The 22,818-nt window shown below is 37.5% G+C and overlaps 1 protein-coding gene across 1 annotated transcript in view; it reads right to left on the bottom strand.

The window, feature by feature from the left end:
- Positions 1 to 22,818, bottom strand: part of ARL15 (ADP ribosylation factor like GTPase 15) — a 462,946-nt gene that overhangs the window by 210,796 nt on the left and 229,332 nt on the right. The window contains exon 4 of the mRNA XM_004016996.5: positions 13,927 to 14,135. Within this exon, the coding sequence (XP_004017045.1) occupies positions 13,927 to 14,135 (209 nt within the window). The remainder of the gene's footprint in view (positions 1 to 13,926; positions 14,136 to 22,818) is intronic.

Here is a 22,818-nt window from a genome sequence, read left to right as displayed (position 1 = left end):
CATCAGAGTCTTTTCCAATGAGTCAACTCTTCGCATGAGGTAGCCAAAGTATTGGAGTTTCAGCTTTAGCATCAGTCCTTCCAATGAACACCCACAACTGATCTCCTTTAAAATGGACTGCTTGGATCTCCTTGCAGTCCAAGGGACTCTCAAGAGTCTTCTCCAACACCACAGTTCAAAAGCATCAATTCTTCGGCACCCAGCTTTCTTCACAGTCCAACTCTCACATCCATACATGACCACTGGAAAAACCATACCCTTGACTAAACAGACCTTTGTTGGCAAAGTAATATCTCTGCTTTTTAATATGTTACCTAGGTTGGGCAAAACTTTCCTTCAAAGGAATAAGCATCATTTAATTTCATGGCTGCAATCACCATCTGCAGTGATTTGGGATCTCCTAAAAATAAAGTCTGACACTGTTTTCACTGTTTCCCCATCTATTTCCCAAGAAGTGATGGGACCAGATGCCATGATCTTAGTTTTCTGAATTTCAGTGAAAGTATCAACAAATCCAGGAATTACAGCCCTATCTCTTGCTTAAACATCTTAAAAACATGACATTTTTAACAGCACATATCTTTCAGTTCAGTTTTACTATGGCTAAGGAACCATACAACAAAATCTTGACTAACTAGAATCCAAATAAGAACAAGTAAACAAGTACTAAAGGACTGTAATATTCATATTACATTTTAACAGATTAAACTATAAAAATACAGATTATCTAGCATTTTACCCAAAAAAGCAATGTCCAGAGCCTCATATAGAGTTAGTACAGATTCGACAAAATATTCTATAGTTTGTACATTGACACTGCTAGAACTAACGTTCTAAATAATTAAAGGGCATTGCACACAGAGAATCATTACAGAAAAACCATATTTCCCTAGAGCAAAAAACTGCTGATAAAAGTTTTGAAGACAAAAAGAGAGCTCTCTGTAATTGTAAAAAAGATAGCTATATTAATAAAAAAATTTCTGCTAGCTATAACAGGTTCAAGCAATTTAGTGATTTCATGTTTTACCTTAACATCTGTGTTCTCTTTTCACCTAAAAAATGAGCTTGTCTGCATATTAATATTTAAAAAATCATTAAAAGTTATTATTAAGAAAAAATAGAAATGTGTCAAAACTTGAGATTTAAAGAACATCAAAGTCAAAATAAAAATATGGAAATTCAGTATCATTTTTTATTTCCCCAAACCTGCAGAAACATGTATTTGTAGACTTAATGAATCTCTACCCATACATTAAGTCTAAATATTTAGACTTCACTTTCCAATAAGTTTGACAAGTACCATTTTAAATGAAACTGTATTAGAACTAAGTAAAATGTAAATCTTTATACATAACAAGAAAGAAAGGTGTTCTGTCTTAAGAATTTATGCTTTTATGTTTTAGAAAATTGGGGCATTTGTCTGGGCATATGATCTGCCTTTGTATAACAATACCAGTAACAGTATTAATAATACTGCTTACTGCATGTAAGTCGTGTATGGATGTGAGAGTTGGACTATAAAGAAAACTGAGCGCCAAAGAATTGATGCTTTTAAACTGTGGTGTTACAGAAGACTCTTGAGAATCCCTTGGACTGCAAGGAGATCCAACTAGTCCACCCTAAAGGAAATCGGTCCTGAATATTCACTGGAAGGACTGATGCTGAAGCTGAAACTCCAATACTCTGGCCACCTGATGGGAAGAACTGACTCAGTGGAAAAGACCTTAACGCTGGGAGAGATTGAAGGTGGGAGGAGAAGGGGACGATAAAGGATGAGATGGTTGGATGGCATCACCGACTCGATGGACATGAGTTTGAGTAAACTCTGGAAGTTGGTGATGGACAGGAAGGCCTGGCGTGCTGCAGTCCATGGGGTCACAAAGAGTCGGGAAAGACTGAGCAACTGAACTGAATTGAACTTACTGCGTGTAGACTATATCTCTAATTCATGATCGTTTTGGGGTTATTTTTTCAAGATCCCTCTAATTATTTAATCTTCTCCTCAATGTAATGAGCTAAATCATGATGAGAGAGTATCTTTCTTTTATAGCACAGTTAAGAACTGAATTCTTCGACCAGCTGTTCTCTAAGGATTCCCCTGCCAAACTCTTATTTTCATTTCATTATTTCTTTGTTCTCCTTGTCTAAACTATAAAAGTTACCCAGATTTTCCACTCTGGCCTCTTTCACTAAAGACTTGTTTTGGCTTGACAAATTATTAGTCATAACTACAGTCTAAAAATAAATAATATATTACAAATTCTCCATGTTAAAATCATATCATTCTATGCAACATCCAAATTATTTCACAGTTCATATATAGAAGCTTCTTCACATCAGGCACAACTGATTTCATTTATCACTTATGAAAATAATTCCAGTTATTTTATGGAGGTATTTACTGTCTAAACATTCTTTACAGAGCATTATTTTCAATCTCCATAACCTTCTTTCAGGTGTGGAATGAATTAAACTCAGTCAATCTATATACACACTGAGTTCAGACTCTTGAACATGTCTAATTATAAATATAACAAAATGAATTTCTACTTGACTCTCTTCTTTTACATCCTAGGAGTAGAAAACTTGTATTTTTTTTTTAATTTTTGGTCAAATATTTATATGAAATTTGGATTTCAGAACTTATGGTAAAGAAATTAAAGAACTTAATAGACCCAGTCAGGAGGGATCTATGTGGTGCCTGCAAAACCAGATGCTATTTTTCTTCATTAGCCTCTTTTTAGAATACAATTCTTGTTTGTGTTGAAAGTCTGAATCTTACCTGCATTTGAACCCCTAGATACTTCTTTTGTTAAGAAATGAATACTCAAAGTAGGTATGTGAATATTTAAATAAGAGAGTTGTGGCTGAATATGGAATTCTACATAAAGAGATATTACTAAAGAAAGAAAAAGAATGAGTCTAGACACCAGTGAACAAAAGGGAGAAGATGTTCTATAGACAAATTACTCAGGTGTAGATGAGTTCATTTCTACCAGAGCCCAGGGGCATTGGAAGAGTGGCCACTTCTAAGCACTATTCAGCCTATTGTCTGTACCACTGCTCACGTCTAGTTCATTGTTTTCATCAAAGGCACATGCAATTCATAGGTAAAGAAAAAATATGAAGTAGCAAGGAGAAAATGCCTGTTTCTGAGCGGCAGAGTAGTCTTTTCATCTCAAAAGATGAAAGCAGGTATCTTTCATTATGTGTTTTTGTTCTTACAGGAGGAAGGCCCAAAATATGTGCTTTTCATATCTGTGCTAACACAACAGAGCTTTTCAAAGTCACTGCCAGAAATGGCCTCGTTTTTTTTACCTGCTTTTCCATGTTTTAAGTTAAGGATGTCTGACTCATTATAAACCTTGCTGGTTCCCTAGACTTTCTGTAGTCTGGCTTCACTGTGATTACTGGTCAAAACCTTTAATTACAGTATATAGTTTGTGCAGCTGCCTGGAAATTGGTCTCAGGGTCAGTGGCTCTTCCCGTTCCCCTCTTTCCATTCTTTTGAAGCAATACTGCTGAACTGGAGGCATTGTTCCAGCTTTTGGCTGCGCTCTGTCTGCTGCACACTATGAATAGCTTTGCAATCACTCTAGCAATTGGTTCTTCAACTGCCTTTAGGTTGTCAATTGTAATTCATTGGCTCCAGGCACCTTTTCTCTTTTCATTCTCCTGAGGTCTTTTCTTATTTAATTTGCAATAATATTAGGGAATGTCTTCTTCAGACATGTCACTAATGTCTTTCTGATTATGAGGCTGTGTGTACATGTGACTCTCATATATCTGCCTATTAAAATGTTCTACTACTTTCCTTATCTCTGATATGGGATGACAATCTTTTCAGTTTCTTATAAGGAATTTTCTTAATTTTGAAGTCTTTCTAAAGAACAACCTAAGGAAACACCATAAAATACTCTTATTGGAGTTAATTTATGTAATTAGTTGTTATTCTTATGACTTTCTAAAAGTGTAATTTTTCATTTTTGTAATAAGAATTAAGTTCTCATATTTTATTTTTTAAGTACATACACATTATAAATTTGAGCTATTATACCAGGGAGAAATAGTTAAGAAAAAAAGGTTTTAACTATTTAAAAGGTTGTTTTACAACCCATCAGACCTATCCTTAGACATACAAGAAAATATTCAAACTATTCAAAGCGAGTTCTGATGCTTCTGATGCATTATAGGAAATATTTTTCTTTCGAGAATAAACATATATCTTGATCTACTTAGGAAACAAACAAACAAAAGACCTTTAGTGTAGTAAGTCTCAAATCTTTAGTTCTGGATAAGACCCAGCAGATAAACTCCTCTCATTAGTTGCAGCCATCCCAGAGTAACCAAAGGTATTTTTAAGCAGACACTATGTAATAATAATAATGATAATAATTATCATAATGATAATAACTAACGCTTATTGTGCTTTTTATCTTCAAAGCATCTTACTGACATTAACTATGTGTCTATTTTCAAATAAATTTAACTCGACAAATGCTTTATTAACTTTGTAAGCTTTGGAATGTGTAGTAGTTGAGTTTCTTTGCAAATGAAATAAATAAATAAAGCTAAGAACCAGAAAGATGACTGGAAACTTTTGCCTCAGAATAATTTGTTGCCTTTACTGAATGAGGGTTTACTAAACACTTATTTTTACAAGCTACAAAATTGAAATACAGATATAAAGGGTGAAATTCACCAGTACAACCAACCAAATAATATTGCTTCAAATAACAAAGAAGTAAAATAATACTGTTAGGATAAAATCTAACTCTAACTATATTGGTTATGATTCATTATTATAAAATATTTAAATATGTATAGGAAGAAAAACTGTTACATGTAAGATTTTAAGAACTCCTTCTAAAGTTTCACAAATATAATAAATACTTTTATTAATTTACAAAGCTAAATTTCTTTTTATTAAATTTAATTCATTGCTTTAAAATCATCTCAGTTACGTTCCCATAGAACTTTACCATGTACCAGTCTCCACATAAGAAATATAAGCAGTAAAAATAATCTGTGGTGCTAGGAAGTGAAATAAGCTCTATACAGTTAAAAGACAGGCAAAAATTAAAAACATATAAAAATAATATTATTCAGGCAAGATGTCCTCACTTTTTATGAGAAACTTGGGAGGAAAAAACAGCCTGTTTGTAAGCAAGGTACTCAGCGAAGTAAATAAAGTGAAGTAGATAAAAGGACACGAAAAACAAACTTTTGTGAATATGGTAGTTAATAGACTGATGCTTTTGAAAAGTATTAACATGATCAGTGTGGTAAGGTTTCACAGAAGATCGGGTTCATGAGCAATATTCAAAGGTCAGGGTTTAGTGCAGAGGAAAAGGAAAATCTCTATATTCAAGGATGGAAACAGATGAGTCATACTGAGTAAAAGGAGAATAGGGGAATCTAGACAAAGCTGACGGCATTAAGCCAACAGGGAAGCTGATCCAGAAAGACTCAGAGGTAGTACTCATTCAAACAACACAGACCAAGCACAGAGACATAAACCAGAAATCCTGTCCTGCAAGGAGCCTGCGAACTTGAAGGGTATACAGAAAAGTTAACAAGCAATTAATTCTAATTTTTATGATTAGGATAAGCCCAGGATGCCTTGAGAAGTCACAAGGAGGACATCTGTCTCAGCCACTGGTATGCAGCAGCAGTTCCTGTGACACATACTCTTTAGGTGATTTTCCTAGGGCAACAGGAATAGTAAGTGGTAGTTTGAAATGAGAGAGAGAAAAAAAAAGAATACAATTCTCAAGCACATTAACGTATTAAATCTGTGGTGTTTCATTTGATTCTAGAAGGAATTAGAAGGAGACCCTGGCTTTTAAGACAGGCATCGTGAAAAACAGATAGGAAGTTGCTCATTTCTGGTCTGTGTTGAGGAATAGAGAGGCAGGGAGGAGCTGTGGGGATGGAAACAACCAGGAAACTGAAGAGTACTACAGAGGCGGAGGTGAGAGAGCTGGGCACGGAAACGTCTGGAGAGGAAAGTTAGAATTGAGTTCCGAAACTTGCCAGCTTTACATAAAATGAAGATATACAGGTGACTGAATAAAGGAAGAAAGTGGAAAGAAAGGTTTTATAAATGAACATAACAAATTCTTTTTGAACATATACTGTTACATTTTCAAATGTATTACTTTGTTATCCCACCTAAGTAATTTTGATAACTGTTGTTATGTAATGTTCTTATGTAACATATTTCTTAATGGGAATTTCTTTTGTTTTCAGCAGGCGGGGAATATTTTCAAATTTACCCTATGGGTGCAAGAAATACACATCTACAGAGTTCCCTAGAATTGTGAGATTAATGCAGCTAGATTTAGAATCAATGAAATAAAAAATACAAATTAATTTTTCTTGGGAAATGCATATAAAAAGCACATGAAAGTAGATTAAATAAAATATTCTGGCTATTTCAACAGTTTTTAAGAGTTGCTCTATAATAATGACACTTGTGTAACAAACTATTAAAATGAATGTGATTCTATTAAAATGAATGTGATTCAGCTGCTCTTGCAAGTTAGTAAACATTTTCAAGGGATCACCAAGGCATTCAGTGGAAAACTGACTTCCAAACTCTCTCCTTGCCCCAAGATTAAACTGTAACAGAATGGAGTACATCTGTAAGAGATGGACAAAAAATAAATGTATCTCATATCATTTTAGGATAAATATATGTCCCATAAGGGAGTTTTCAAACTGCTCACACAATAAGTATGTACACTGTTCTATGTGAAATCAAATCAGTATTCTAAAATGCTGCCAAGAGGCAGGTCAAGATACTTGGAAGACTCTTAAGATTTAAAGTATATGACACTTCACAATGATTATACCACAAACACATAGAGACACACATGTTTCTCTCCATATACAGAAAGTAATACTAAATTAAGCTAGGATTTTATGTGATTTAAACACTGCTTTGCACTTCTAATAAAAGATCTGTCATGTAAAATCAGAGATGATATTCATTACTTCATAGAACTACCAAAAAAGAACTGCTCTCCTGTCAAACAGTATAAATATAAAAATTTTAAACTAGCAGATTATTTACAAACAGTGTCCCAAAACTTTAATCTTTCTAAACTCTCTCTGACCCTTTGTAAGAAGAGGGAAATGCACAAAATGTAGAAATAATTATCTATATAAAAGAAGTAATTATAATTAAATGTAATAGTTAAGTAACATAAAACATATACTAGCACTCTCTTTCAGAAAAAGTCTAGACTACAAGTGAGAACTAAATAAACTATTCATGACATGGTAAATACTGAAAGTACTATTCAAAAAAGATGAATATTGATAATCAAAACATGGTCTAGGGGAATTCCCTGATGGTCCAGTAGTTAAGAATCTGCTTTGCAATACAAGGACTTGAGTTCAATCCCTGGTAGGGGAACTAAGATCCCACATCCTATTAGTTAACTAAGCCCAGTCACTACAACTAGAGTGAAAGACACCGCATGACACAACGAAGATCCTGCATACTGCATTAATACACAACAGGGCCAAAAAAAAAAGCATAAAAAAGCAATGGTTATAGCATTACAGTTCAGCTCAGTTCAGTTGCTCAGTCGTGTCAGACTATTTGCAACCCCATGGACTGCAGCACACCAGGCCTCCTTGTTCATCACCAACTCCCGGAGCTTGCTCAAACTCATGTCCATTGAGTTGGTAATGCCATCCAACCATCTTATCCTCTGTCATCCCCTTCTTCTCCCACCTTCAATCTTTCCCAGCATCAGGGTCTTTTCCAGGGAGTCAATTTTTTGCATAACGTGGCCAAGGTATTGGAGTTTCAGCTTCAGCATCAGTCCTTCCAATGAATATTCAGGACTGATTTCCTTTAGGATTGACTGGTTTGATCTCCTTGCTGTCCAAGGGACTCTCAAGAGTTCTCCAGCACCACAGTTTAAAAGCATCAATTCTTCGGTGCTCAGCTTTCTTTATAGTCCAACTCTCACATCCATACATCATTATTGGAAAAATCATAGCCTTGACTAGACGGACCTTTGTTGGCAAAGTAATATCTCTGCTTTTTAATATGCTGACTGGGTTGGTCATAGCTTTTCTTCCAAAGAGCAAGCATCTTTTAATTTCATCACTGCAGTCACTATCTGCAGTGATTTGGGAGCCAAAAAAAAAAAGTCTCTCACTGTTTCCATTGCTATGAAGTGATGGGATCAGATGCCATGGTGTTAGTTTTCTGAATGTTGAGTTTTAAGCCAACTTTTTCACTCTCCTCTTTCACTTTCATCAAGAGGCTCTTTAGTATTTCTTTACTTTCTGTCATAAGGGTTGTGTCATCTGCATATATGAAGTTATTGATATTTCTCTTGGCAATCTTGATTCCAGCTTGTGCTTCATCCAGTCCAGCATTTCATATGATGTACTCTGCATATAAGTTAAATAAGCATGGTGACAATATACAGCTTCAACATACTTCTTTCCTGATTTGGAACCACTCTGTTATTTCATGTCCAGCTCTAACTGTTGCTTCTTGACCTCCATACAGAATTCTCAAGAGGTAGGTCAGGTGGTCTTGTATTCCCATCTCTTGAAAAATTTTCCACAGTTTGTTGTGATCCACACAGTCAAAGGCTTTGGCATAGACAATAAAGCAGAAATAGATGTTTTTCAGGAACTCTCTTTGCTTTTTCAACGATCCAGCAAATGTTGGCAATTTGATTTCCGGTTCCTCTGCCTTTTCAAAATCCAACTTGAACATCTGGAAATTCATGGTTCACATACTGTTCAAGCCTAGCTTGGAGAATTTTGAGCATTACTTTGCTAGTGTGTGAGATGTATGCAGTTTTGCAGTAGTTTGAATATTCTTTGGCACAGCCTTTCTTTGGGATTGGAATGAAAACAGACATACCTGCAAATACTCTTCTATTCTTCTTAAACAGAACACCACATTCTATGTACATCGTGCATGCGGGCACAGTCAGTTGTGTCTGACTCTGTGACCCCATGGACTGTAGACCCCCCAGGCTCCTCAGTCCATGGCATTCTCCAGGCAAGAATACTGGAGTAGGTTGCCATTTCCTCCCCGAGGAGATCTTCCAAACCCAGAGAATGAATCTGCATCTCCTGAGTCTCCTGCGTTACAGGCAGATGCTTTACCACTGAGCCATGGGGGAAGCATGTACATCACAATAATGCACTGAATTACAATTGAACAAAAACTGAGAAATGCCTAATCATAAATTTCAACTTGACTGCTGATATTTTAATTTAGAAGTTGTACATTCCTATGCTACAATTAATGAGCCATGGAACCAACAGTGATCTAACCTTATAATTCTACTTCAAATTTCTATGTTTCACACTTCCATATCCTTTTTAAAATTTTTAGAAACTGAAGTACAGTTGGTTTTGGGGCTTTCCTCATAGCTCCATTGGTAAAGAATCCAACTGCAATGCAGGAGACCCCAGTTCGATTCTTGGGTAGGGAAGATCCACTGGAGAAGGAATAGGCTACCCACTCCAGTATTCTTGGGCTTCTCTGGTGGCTCAGCTGGTAAATAATCCGCCTGTCATGTGGGAGACCTGGGTTCGATCCCTGGGTTGGGAAGACCCCTGGAGAAGCGAAAGGCTACCCATTCCAGTATTCTGGCCTGGGGAATTCCATGGACTATACAGTCCAGAGGTTGCAAAGAGTGGGACATGACTGAGTGACCTTCACTTCACTTCACAGTTCATTTACAATGTTGTGTTAGTTTTCATATTTTTTAATATTTTCTTTAATATAAAATATTTGAGTTAATTCAGTATTTTTGATGTATTATTCCTGAAAAAGTTAAGTACTTTTGGATTAAGTAAATGAAAGAATATCAGATCAGATTAGATTGTAGAAAAGATACACCATGTCTTTCATGTTGACAAAATGTGCCATTTTTAAGACACTATAATGCCCAATAAAATGGAAACAGGATTTTTAAAAGCTGGGAGGTAAAAGAATCAACTGTGTAGAAAGAAAACAGGATTACTTTTATTGGCTACTCTATCAACTTAACTTCTCATAAAATCCTCCTGATCTATTAAATAACTTCAGAACTGAAGTATGCTCTCCTATGGGAGTTGTAAAACAAATTAGATACAATTACAATTCAATACAAATTAAAAAATCAACCTATTTACCCTTAAGATGATTCTTGTTTTAGAAAGCTTTATCATTTAAGTTAGATGAGAATTTTCCCTAATGAATCAAATGGGCCACTTGACATAACTATAGAGTTTTATATTATGTTTTCTACAGAGAGAAATAGTTGATATGAGTAAATTCTGGAAAACTGTGGTAACTACACCTCCCTAAAGTGAATACAACAAACATCTGTTGCAAGAACTGCTTGGCTTTCAGACAGTATGTAAAGGGTGTCCTTTTTCCCAGTGTTTTGCTATTACCCAAAAAAAAAGCTTATTTATTTAAAAAAATTTTTCTCTACTGTCCAGTCTCAAGGCATAAAATCTTAAAATTCTGGTAAGTTAAACACAGATCATTACCAAGTAGGTATATTACAGAAAGGAAAACTATGTGATGCACAAGACTCCACTTGCTTTCTAAAAAAGCAACAAAATAATGGGGCATGTTGCTCTTTATCTGTAGGTTACACCATAATTTTAACCATTGTTCCTATCTTAGTTCTCAACACAAACCTAGCAAAACGTTCATTGCAGAGGGAGGAACTAAATATATAACTTCCTGAGGATTTTCACCCTCTGTAGGAATCCTAGTGATAATTCAGTTTTCTCCTATGGTTTTCACCAGCTCCTACCAGTTTCTAAGCTCAAGAGTGAACTGATATTCTTCTTAAATGATAAATTAATTCTTACAGTTTTACCTAAGTGATAGGGTAAATAACTGCAAGTTTTTTGCAAATACATTAAGCACACAATGCAATAATTTCAATGAGAGTAGGGAAAGAATTGATGAGCCTCTATGCCTCATTTTTTGTAACTGCATCAAAGTACTGATCTGTGCTTCTTGGTAAACTGAATGCATTTTCCCTGATCCTGAAAGGATAGAATTTTACCTAAAATACACAGGTATTTTGCAGAGTAAAACATCATCTTTTTAGCATCTGGCAATTAGTGCACACAAATTAGCAGGCAGAAATGAACAGAAATGTTTATACGCAACAAAGCAAGGGACACGTAATACCTTTAGGCTCAGGAAAGGACAGATGACCACTTCTCAACCCATTTCTAATAACATGTAACTCTGTTTACTTCTTAATCTTCTCTCTCCTCTTCTATTTATGCCTACTCCCAACAATTTTGAGGTTACTGTTTATAAAACTTTTAAGATTTATTTTCATAATTCCATTTTTATGCTAACAAAAAGGTATTAATTCCTAAAACATTCCTAGGAGTATTTCAGGAAAGCATCCTAATACTACATGGAGAAACCTCTGTCTTACAAGCAATGGGGAAAATAGGAAGCTTCCATTTTTTTCTCTCTCAAATTCAAAGTAGGTTTGAGCACTTCACTGTGTCTCAAGTTCAAGATCTGCAATGGAATTTGTCCATGAATTCAATTAGGGCAGTCTACAACATAAGCATGCACCCGGTGCAGTATGTGTGTATGTAATCACAGGGAAATGCTTACAGCAGTCTTCAAAATGGCATTTGCAAATCCCATCACAAGTGGAAATTTTGTTGAAAATTCATTTTAAATGGATATGAATAAAAAGGAAAGTCAAAGACACATATGCTCCAGTATATACAAGCTTAGAATAATTTTCAAAGTATATCTATGATTACCCTACATTCATAACCTCTTCTATCTGAAAAAATGAATTGTCAGGCGAGTGTATTCTCGGTTCTGTCTCATCTCAACAAAAATGTGAAGTGACAGACGTTAGATAGCTGTCCTCTTCCTAGAAGAGGCAGCCAGCCAACAATCACATGGCATACTCTTAAGCAATTAATTGTTACAAGCTACCTTTATTCAGTGTAGCAGTCTTTGATTCCTAAGGAGGATTACTATGAGTCATATGTTAGGTTTATGGAACACATTAGCTTCATTTTTTTGATGTCTATGGAAACATATAAACAGCTTCTAATTTAAAAGCAAAATAGGGGACTTCCCTGGTGGTCCGGTGGCTGGGGCTGCATACTCCCAACGCAGGGGGCCAGGGGTTTGACCCCTGGTCAGGGAAGTAGATACCATATGCTGCAACTAAGACCCAACACAGTTAAAGAAATAAATAAAAACAAGTATTTTTTTTTTAAAAAAAGCAGAATAAAATCTTTTCAGCTATAGCACATTTCTTTAAAGTGATTTGAAGTGTTACATAGTATCTATTTCATATCATAACCTGTATTTATTCATATATAAATACATCTATGTATTACTACACATAATGTGTTATTAAACATGTATTAGTAACACACAAGATGTTATATTGTCTATGTATATTCTGTAATACATTCATATTTTCCACAGTAAATCTAAGGATATCAATGCCTTTTCAGCAAATCACCTTATAATCATAAACTAATCTAACATTTATAACTAACCATCATTACACTATTACATCCGTTTTACAGACAGAAAAACTGGTGTTAAGAGGTTAAAAAATGTACCTGAGGTCTTAAGAAGCAATCAGGAAGGCACCACAGTTACAATGCTGAAGATCTGTACATCGCTGATTGTTTGAATAGATTTGTATTTTTTTAATCTTAATCATTTAATATATCTGTATGGTATTTCACAATATCTAAAAAAGGTTAGCACCACTTAATGCTGAATAAGGCAACTAAAGATATATATAAGCTCTGTTTAATAAGAAATCCTTGCCTTCTTTACTATTTTCCTAAAATAAATGAAAATACTCTGTATATCGTACCTCCTACACTTAGTACACTTCAAAGTGAATTAGGAAATTAATCCCACTCACTTCTCATTAAAAAAGAATCACATATTTCCCATTTCTCAGGTAAGAAAGCAGGCACAAGGACAAAGCTATCTGCCAATAGGTCTCACTCAAAGTGGGAGGGAATCTGGAATTAGAACACGTTATATGCTTGGCTCCTCATCTGTTTTTCAGACTAAAGGCAGTGTGGCTTCTACTATTCTAAAGTCAATAAAAGAAAAGCACAGAACTTTTGAAGTAGGGGGAGGTGGTGGTGATAGAACATCCTTGAGAGTTACAGGTGAAAAGGAGTACATCAAAAGTTTAGATTTCACTGTACTGAAGGTTAAACTTCACTATCATTTAAGTTTTGAAAGCTATTCATGTATCTTATTACTTTAGTACCATGAGTCAGAAACTCTGCTGAGACCGTGGTTATCTGCCCACAATTAGTCTCATGCTTTTATAGGAGAGATACAAGCTAAGAAATGAAATGAAATATGGAAGATAAAGAATGGGTCCATATTAAAAGGTATTCGGTGGCATGGAACTTGCAAGATAAGACATCAATTTTCAGCCTCGCTGATTACAGAATAGTACCCACTGCTTCTAGTGAGCAGAGGGCATTACAGGGGACAACAACATGACATCTGAGGGCAAATGATGCCTGGTAACACACATGATGCCTTCCTTGAAAAGAAGAATGAACTAAGTAAGCTGGTTGGCTAAAAAAACAAAAGTTAAATAACCAGACCTTTAGCCCTCAAAAACAGATGAGAAATATCTTCAGATAAATCCTCTAACTTTTGCTAAATGGTTAAAAAAAAAAAAAACCACCTATGATCTCGAAGTGGGATTAGAGGTATGAATAATAATGCCGATAAGATTAATACAGGCTTTCTTTTTCCATAACCTAAAATTTCATGTTGAGAAACAGTATAACCAGCATATCTCTAATTACAGAAATTTTTTCAGATTCCAGCATGGCAGCACAAGTGCAACAGACAGACAGACCAAGAGTTGTTACCTTCGTGAGACATACCTCTTGTACTGATCGAGCAGCTGGCTTGTCTTGATGATTGGCCAGTATTAAAAAGGGTAAAGTGCATAATTGTGGGTGCTGAAGAGCTGAGTGCAGTTCATTTCTAGCAGTCTCTAAATCATCTTCTGAAGAGGCACTGTCTAATACAAATATTACCCCTTGAGATCCTTGGTAGTAGCGGCTCCAGTATTTCCGGATATTATCAGCCCCTGTCAAAAACAAAACAAATTCTCATTTTAAAAACAGCTTTCAGTAACATGAAAAATGTTCCCAACAATAATTTCCTATTGGATACCAACACTGCTTTGAAAATTAAGTGCAGAGATCACATTTGATGAGAACAAAGGCATTGGAGTCAATGGGTGGATACAGCCTTGAAGGAGAACACAAAAGTTTAAGAGTCATTCTTCATGCCTTTCTTATCAAAATATGGAAGAAAGAATCAGGCTAAGTACTTCTTAAACTCAAAAGAATGTTTAAAGATTTGCTTAATAGTCCTGAATAAACTACCCTCTCTATAAACTGAGTCTGAGCCTAACTCAGAGAGCAGAATAACAAAGCTGTTCATCAAGGCTTCTCTCCATACCATTAACATCCGTAAGAGAACCACTTAGTGATCAGGGCAACCTTGTTTAATTTAAACAGAAAGCTATTAGGACAATACCTTATGTGTCAAAGTGCTAAACTCTTGATGAAGTAAAATCTTGGCCTTTGGCATATTTGCATAACTCCATTTGGCAAGAATCTACCAGTCAACGCAGAAGACACAAGAGATGTGGGTTTAGATCCCTGGGTCAGGAAGATCCCCTGGAAAAGGAAATTGCAACCCACTCCAATATTCTTGCCTGGAAAATTCCACAGACAGAGGAGCCTGGTGGGCTACAGTCCATAGAGTCCCAGAGAGTCAGGTATGACTGAGCATGCACGCACATTCATGGCCTCAGTGAGGTGGATATTCATGAGACAGGAAGATTCTCGCCAGCCAAGGCCAAGTCTTATTCCTTATTGTGTTTCAAACATCTAGCACAATTTACAAGTTTGATACAAGAATGAGGAAAATGAGGGAAGAAGGAAATGGAATTATATACTAATTAGGCTTCCAACTCTGAGGAAACTGGGGATAAGAGAGGTGAAGTGACTATGCTCCACTGATGTATACAGTAAATCACAAACTTGAGGTCTGCGTCTGAGTAAGTAGACAACTTGCTCAGGGAAGGCATGGGTATTTTCCACTATATCATGATGAATAATTCCTTTTCCTTGATTCATGAATAGCATCTGCAATTTGTATGTGTGTATGCAGCCATGCATGTGGGGGGGGGGGGGGGGGGGGGGTGGAGCTATATAACCAATACAAGCTATGGGTTAACAAAAATTTGATATCAAGGAATTTTACCAATTTCATACATATAATCAAGTTATGACTAGTTAAAAACTATATTTTAGTCATCTACGGAACACCTAGCTTCTATGGTGGATCTAGTGTGCTTAGAGTTAGGAATTCAGAGCAGAGACTGGGACTGGTGTGTACTGGCTGCTAAGAGTAAAAATGTGTGACTCTTCTCAAACTGTGTTCAGTGAAATCATTTTGGTAGCTTGGAAATGGACAGTGTAGGAGTATTTTCCCCAAGAAAAATCAGGAAAAGCTATCTGTCAGGTCTTTTCTTCCCCTGGAGAGCCAATTTACCATGGGATAACACGGAGAAGAGGAAAGATTATAAAGGGACACATTAGGGTTCTCTGGGAGTAAGGGATGAGTCATCTGTTCAGTCTGGGCAAGTCTCTTAAAAGAGTAATATCAATCAAACGGCTACCATTTATTAACCACTTCTACATTCCAGGCACAGAGCTAAGTATTGTTGAAAAACAGCTCAGGTAACTCTTACAACAAAATTTAAAAGCGAGGTATAATTGAATTAGGCTTTGAAACTTATTTTGAGATTCAAAAATCTGGAGTATTCATTATAATACTGTATAAAAATACCCAGGTAAACATTAAGATCAAGGAAATTTGATGTTGAATAACCTTAAATATCTAGACTAGAGATCTTTTCAAGAAAATTAGAGATACTAAGGAACATTTCATGCAAAGATGGGTGCAATAAAGAACAGAAACGGTATGGACCTAACAGAAGCTGAAGACATTAAGACGAGGTGGCAAGAATACACAGAAGACTATACAAAAAAGATCTTAATGACCCAGATAACCATGATGGTGTGATCAGTCACCTAGAGCCAGACATTCTTGGGTGTGAAGTCAAGTCGGCCTTAGGAAGCATCACTACAAACAAACCTACTGGAGGTGATGGAATTCCAGCTGAGCTATTTCAAATCCTAAAAGATGATGCTGTACAAGCACTGACTCAATATATCAGCAAATTTAGAAAACCCGAAAGTGGCCACAAGCCTGGAAAGGTCAGTTTTCATTCCAATCCAAAAGAAAGGCAAGCCAAAGAATGTTCAGACTACCACAACTGTACTCATGGCACAGGCTAGCAAAGTAGTGCTCAAAATTCTTCAAGCTAGGCTTCAACAGTACATGAACTGAGAACTTCTGGATATACAAGCTGGATTTCGAAAAGGCAGAGGAACCTGAGATCAAATTGCCAACATCCGATGCATCATAGGGAAGCAAGAGAATTCCAGAAAAACATCTGCTTCATGGACTACTCCAAAGCCTTTGTGTGGATCATAACAAACTATGGAAAATTCTTCAAGAGATGGGAATAGCAAACCACCTTACTGCCTCCTGAGAAATCAGTATGCAGGTCAACAAGCAACAGTTAGAACTGGACATGGAATCAATACTGCAGGGAGAAATATCAATAACCTCAGATATGCAGGTTATACCATCTTTATGGCAGAAAGTTAAGAGGAAATACAGAGCATTTGGTGAAAGTGAAAGAGGAGAGAGAAAACGCTGGCTTAAAACTCAACATTCAAAAAACTAAGATCATGGTATCCGGTGCCATCACTTCATGGAAAATAGATGAGGATACAATGAAAACAGTGACAGAATTTATTTTCTTGGGCTCCAAAGTCACTGCAGATGGTGACTGCAGCCATGCAATTAAAAGATGCTTGCTCCTTGGAAGAAAAGGTATGACCAACTTAGACAACCTACCAAAAAGCAGAGACATTACCAACAAGGGTCCATCTAGTCAAAGTTATGGTTTTTCCAGTAGTCATGAATGGATGTGAGAGTTGGACTATAAAGAAAGCTGAGTGCCAAATAATTGATGCTTTTGAACTGTGGTGTTGGAGAAGACTCTTGAGAGTCCTTTGGACAGCAAGGAGATCCAACCAGTCCATCCTAAAGGAAATCAGTCCTGGGTTTTCACTAGAAGGACTGATGTTGAAGCTGAAGCTCCAATACTTTGGCCACCTGATGTGAAGAACTGACTCACTGGAAAAGACCCTGATGATGGGAAAGATTGAAAGCGGGAGGAGAAGGGGATGACAGAGGATGAGATGGTTGGATGGCATCACCGACTTGATGGACAAGAGTTTGAGAAAGGTCTGAGAGTTGGTGATGAACTGAACCTTAGAGACTGAACTGAACCTTAAATATGCAAAGACAGAGGATACAAGCAGGGTTGATGCCTATCCAACCAAGAAAACAAAACAAGGAGAGGAAATTTATGCTCAGTTCAGTTGTTCAGTCATGTCCGACTCTTTGTGACCCCATGAGTGGCAGCACACCAGGCCTCCCTGTCCATCACCAACTCCTGGAGTCCACCCAAACCCCTGTTCATTGAGTCAGTGATGCCATCCAGCCATCTCATCCTCGGTCGTCCCCTTCTCCTGCTGCCCCAATCCTTCCCAGCATTAGGGTCTTTTCCAATGAATTAACTCTTCACATGAGGTGGCCAAAGTACTGGAGTTTCAGCTTCAACATCAGTCCTTCCAATGAACACCCAGGACTGATCTCTTTTAGAATGGACTGGTTGGATCTCCTTGCAGTCCAAGGGACTCTCAAGAGTCTTCTCCAACACCACAGTTCAAAAGCATCAATTCTTCGGCGCTCAGCTTTCTTCACTGTCCCACTCTCACATCCATACATGACCACTGGAAAACCATAGCCTTGACCAGACGGACCTTTGTTGGCAAAGTAATGTCCCTGCTTTTTAATATGCTATCTAGGTTGGTCATAACTTTTCTTCCAAGGAGTAAGCGTTTTTTAATTTCATGGCTGCAGTCCTCATCTGCAGTGATTTTGGAACCCCCCAAAAATAAAGTCTAACACTGTTTCCCCATCTATTTCCCATGAAGTGATGGGACCAGATATCATGATCTTCGTTTTCTGAATGTTGAGCTTTAAGCTAACTTTTTCACTCTCCTCCTTCACTTTCAATTTATGCTAGAGATTATTTAATACATAGTTAATTAGTTTCATAAGTGATGGTAGAACTAAGAAAACAACAGTGGCACTGAAATTAGCATACCTTAGGTCAAGTTCCCTACGTGCAGAGCCTGAGAAGTGTCTCTTACACACTTGAGTATATGCAGAGTTCTGTCAGGAGAAACTGGAGTGAAAGCAGAAAGGGACCATGCAAAGATATGGTTTCAGAAATCTAACCTCAGTCTGATCCAGTGAGGCATTCTAGAGTGTGGACTGAACTGCGGAAGTCACCCAGTCCAAAAGGCAAGGGGGCTGGGCTGTTTCACTCCTGAATAGTCATTGGCTATGAGTCATCCCTAGGGAACAGAGAGGGTGGTGGGGCATGATCTCATAATCTCCCCAATATATTTCGTTGAGGCAATTACTGTCAGCCAAGGGCAGGCCTCTGGAGAAGGGTACAGGTGTGAGTCATTAGCAGCCAATACCCGCAGCAGCTGGGAGATGGAGGCACTGGCCCAATAAAGGAGATCTGGGTAGGATATCAACAGCATCTGCTACAGGCTACATCCAGACATTATCCATATGAGAGAGAAACATCCATAAGCTTGAAGAACAAAAGTAGAGACAGTATTACCTGGTGGTAAATGTCTAAAACAACAAAAATGCTGTGTGCACGTGTATCCACACACAAGCTTTTTATAAATTTTACCAACAAAAATGATGTGTAGAGCACAGTTTTAATATAATCAGAATATATGCAACATACCTTATCATAAGGTATATTCCATAGAGCTCATTACTGCTCACAGAATGCTTTCACTGATTTCACCAAACTTTTGTATCTATAGCCAACCAATAGCTGAGGTTGACCAACTACAGTTCTGAAATAACTGTTGGTTGTACGAAGTGTTTACATGTATTAATTCATTAGCCATGATAGTCTTATGAAGTAGGTGTTTTTATCACTCTCATTTTATCAATAAAATGTGTCCAATTTTATATTATGTCCAAGGCTGAGCAACTAGGAATATATTTAGGTCTAGTGTGATTGAAATAGAAGGATCATTGACTACAAAAGTGACAAAGCCCAATAAAGAACTCTATTACCACATAAGCTAAGGCAGGGCAGGGTGGGGAGAGGGAACGGAACCTGTTAGAATAAAAGGTACCTCAGTGCTTATACATATTAATGCTCAGAGTGGGAACCTGTCCAAGAACATTTCCCAACCAATTAATTGAACGAATAGTATTATTAAGTGCCTATTCTATACAAGTCACTGAGCTACAACCTATAAGAAGTATTTAGAAAGCCATTATTCCTCTTAGCTCAAACGCTCAAAGCTTGTAAAGTAATCTTGATCAGAAATGAGGCCTGCAACTGTATGAGAGGAAGAAAACATGGCCATACAATTGGAGGGTATCCAGAGAGTCAAGGGCTTCCCTGGTAGCTCAGCTGGTAAAGAATCTGCCTGCAATGCGGACTCCTGGATCAGATTCCTGGGTTCGATTCCTGGGTCAGGAAGATCTGCTGAAGAAGGGATAGGCTATCCACTCCAATATTCTTGGGCTTCCCTGGTCGCTCAGCTGGTAAAGAATCTGCCTGAAATGTGGAAGACCTGGGTTCGATCCCTGGGTTGGGAAGATCCCCTGGAGAAGGGAATGGCTACCCACTCCAGTATTCTGGCCTGGAGAATTCTATGGACTGTATAGTCCATGGGGTCACAAAGAGTCGGACACGACTAGGCAACTTTCACTTTCACTTCAGTGAGTCAAGTATAACAAAAAGAAAACCAGATGCATGTTTTAATGGAACCTGTCCAGTAGAAATGCATGGAACATACTAGAACACCAACTTGTGAAGTGTTTTCATCTGTCATATTTTGGAGCACATAAGTCACCTAGTGAGATGAAATGACAATCCTAGGGCTGTCTTGGTAGATGAAACAAATCCAAAGACAAATACCACAACTTTAAAGAATGCCCTGTGTATGACATAATATATGAATACATTATTATTAAAACTGAGAGAACTTTTTCTTTAATCTTTAAGCCACATCTGCTCAACCTTAGCATTTCTGACTTTCATCACAAGCTCTGAGCTTGGAATTCTAAGCTCCATTTCAGCCTTCCACACAATAGCTTCAGTCAGCAGCAGCTTCAATACAGATCAGGGCCACGTAAACCAGCACAGGGTGATGGGTGGGATACAGCTGGTTAGTCCAGCCGAGTGGCCTCAGTTCAATTACCAGATTCAAATAAGAAATGGATGTTGTCATCCACCCAGCTGCCAGGTGCTTTGAGATGTGAGCCTAACTAGGGAAATTCAGAACACCTGTTTGATGCCCACATCTCAGCCTTCCTAACTCACAAAGCAAATCTACACAGGGCAATGCACACAGGACATAGTATCCTACAGCAGTTAGAGCCCACTCTTATTTTAATGATTGGAAACTGCTTGCTCTGTGTCCCTGAAATTACAATTGTTATATAAAAAGGATAAATACTAAACTCAAACCTGATCTATATTTTCTTCTTTTAAATTAAAAACCAAATGAGGGGTTTAAACAGTAGAGGGATTGGGTAGAAGATGTTGCTGAATATTCTCATTACCCAAGTCGGATACCTACCAGCTAATTCTGAGAGCAATCAATCACAACAGCCTGGTTCAAGGCATCACAACAAGAGAGAGAAGACAGGAGCATAAAGTCCTCCATGGCAGGTTCATTTCTATGCCACACCACGGACTTGTTCAATTAATTTCTCTAAAAGATATCAATCCTAAGTATTCATTGGAAGGACTGATGCGGAAACTGAAACTCCAATATTTTTACCATCTGATGCAAAGAGCCGACTCACTGGAAAAGACCCTGATGCTGGCGAAGACTGAGGGCAGGAGGAGAAGGAGACAAGAGGATGAGATGGTTAGATGGCATCACCGACTCAAAGGATATAAGTTTGAGCAAACTCCGGGAGATAGTAAAGGACAGGGAAGCCTGGTGTGCTGCAGCACAACACAACTTAACAACGGAACGACAAAAACAAGAGCTATCTACTCAGCATCAGATACTAACTTAGGTGCTGGGGACATAGAAGGAAACAAAACCAGACCAGACTTTCAGTCTTCATAGCACTCACATTCCAGCAGAGCCATTCTATCATTATAGAGGTTAAAAACACCAGGGACTGGTACTCCCAGCCTCTCTCCGGCCACATGGGCATATGAGTCAGTTCTGGTGAAACGGGACTCAACAAAAGTCTGCTAGGAGCTTCTCGAAAGATTTTGCTCCTCAACAACAAGAATGATGCCCAAAAAGAGCTGCCTCTTTCTTCCAGTGTTTAGATTTCATTAGGTGGGTGGGTGATGCTTTGAATACTGCTACTCTTCTAACAGCTTTGAAGGAGACAGACCACTATGTTGAGGATGTCACAATGGGAAGACAGAAAGAGCCTGGATCTTTGAGAACAGTGCGGAGCAGCAGAACCTATCCCCTAAATAATGAGGACTCATTCTTTGAGCATACTAAACGCCAATTATTCAAGCCAATTTTAGAAGACAATTTTGTTATTTGTAGCATCCCCTCCCCCACAAAAAAGCTCAGTTCCCTCATATTAAATTAAGAGGCTAGGGTTAGGCTAACTACATGTGACTACTGAGCCCTTGAAATGTAGCCAGTGCAACTGAATAACTGAATTTTCTATATTATCTTAATTTATTTGGCTTTGCCCAGGGCACTCAGGCAGACCAGGCTCCAGCAGCCAGAGAACATTCCCAGACAAAGAATTCCAGGAGGTCTAAGCTGTTGAAAAGTCAGTCTGGTGCTCACGGAAATGGAGTGATAGCGGACACCAACAAAGGTTTCCTCAGCTACCTCCCAAAATAGCATATAAAGGTCAGTTTAGGCCATTTGACTAGCTGTTTCCTCAGGAGCAGAAGCCCCACCCCCACCCCAAATCATTATTATGTGTAAATAAATAACCAAGACTTGATTTACTCAATCATCATATATTTTCTAGCCGAAGAAGTAGCCATTCCTCAAGGTATTTTCTAGAGACTCAGGGAACAACATTGTTTTTATAATTACAAGATGTTATTTGTTATTTTCACCACATTGACATTTTCACTAATGGTGCAAAACAAAGGTGAATAAACCTGCAGGCATCCTCTCATGATCATAGGTACTGGCTGTAAATGAGTAGTCACTGTACCCTTGACCACCATGTAGGGATGGGGGTGGGGTGGCATGAATTTCACTTAAGAATGAACTAAATAAAGCAGTAAAAAGTCTTAGTTTTACCAAATCAGCTCTTAAAAATGCCAGTTTAAAAAAAAATGAAATGAGAAGCAGACAAAAAGCATTTCTGCTACACACCAAAGCACATGGTTGTTTGGAGGATAACCACTGGAGCAACTTAACTGTGAGCTAAACTAGCTGTTCATAATTTCCTGGAACCACATTTTCACTTGAAGTTTCAACTGAAAAACTATGATTATATTCAGTCTTGAGTATCTGATAGACATTTTCTCAAAAATGATTCTGTAAACTTAAAAC

Source organism: Ovis aries, chromosome 16 (assembly GCF_016772045.2).
Source record: "Ovis aries strain OAR_USU_Benz2616 breed Rambouillet chromosome 16, ARS-UI_Ramb_v3.0, whole genome shotgun sequence".
In the NCBI taxonomy this organism is placed as follows: Eukaryota; Metazoa; Chordata; class Mammalia; order Artiodactyla; family Bovidae; genus Ovis; species Ovis aries.
Note: the sequence above shows the minus strand (reverse complement) of the source record. Positions and strands in the feature narration are given on the sequence as shown.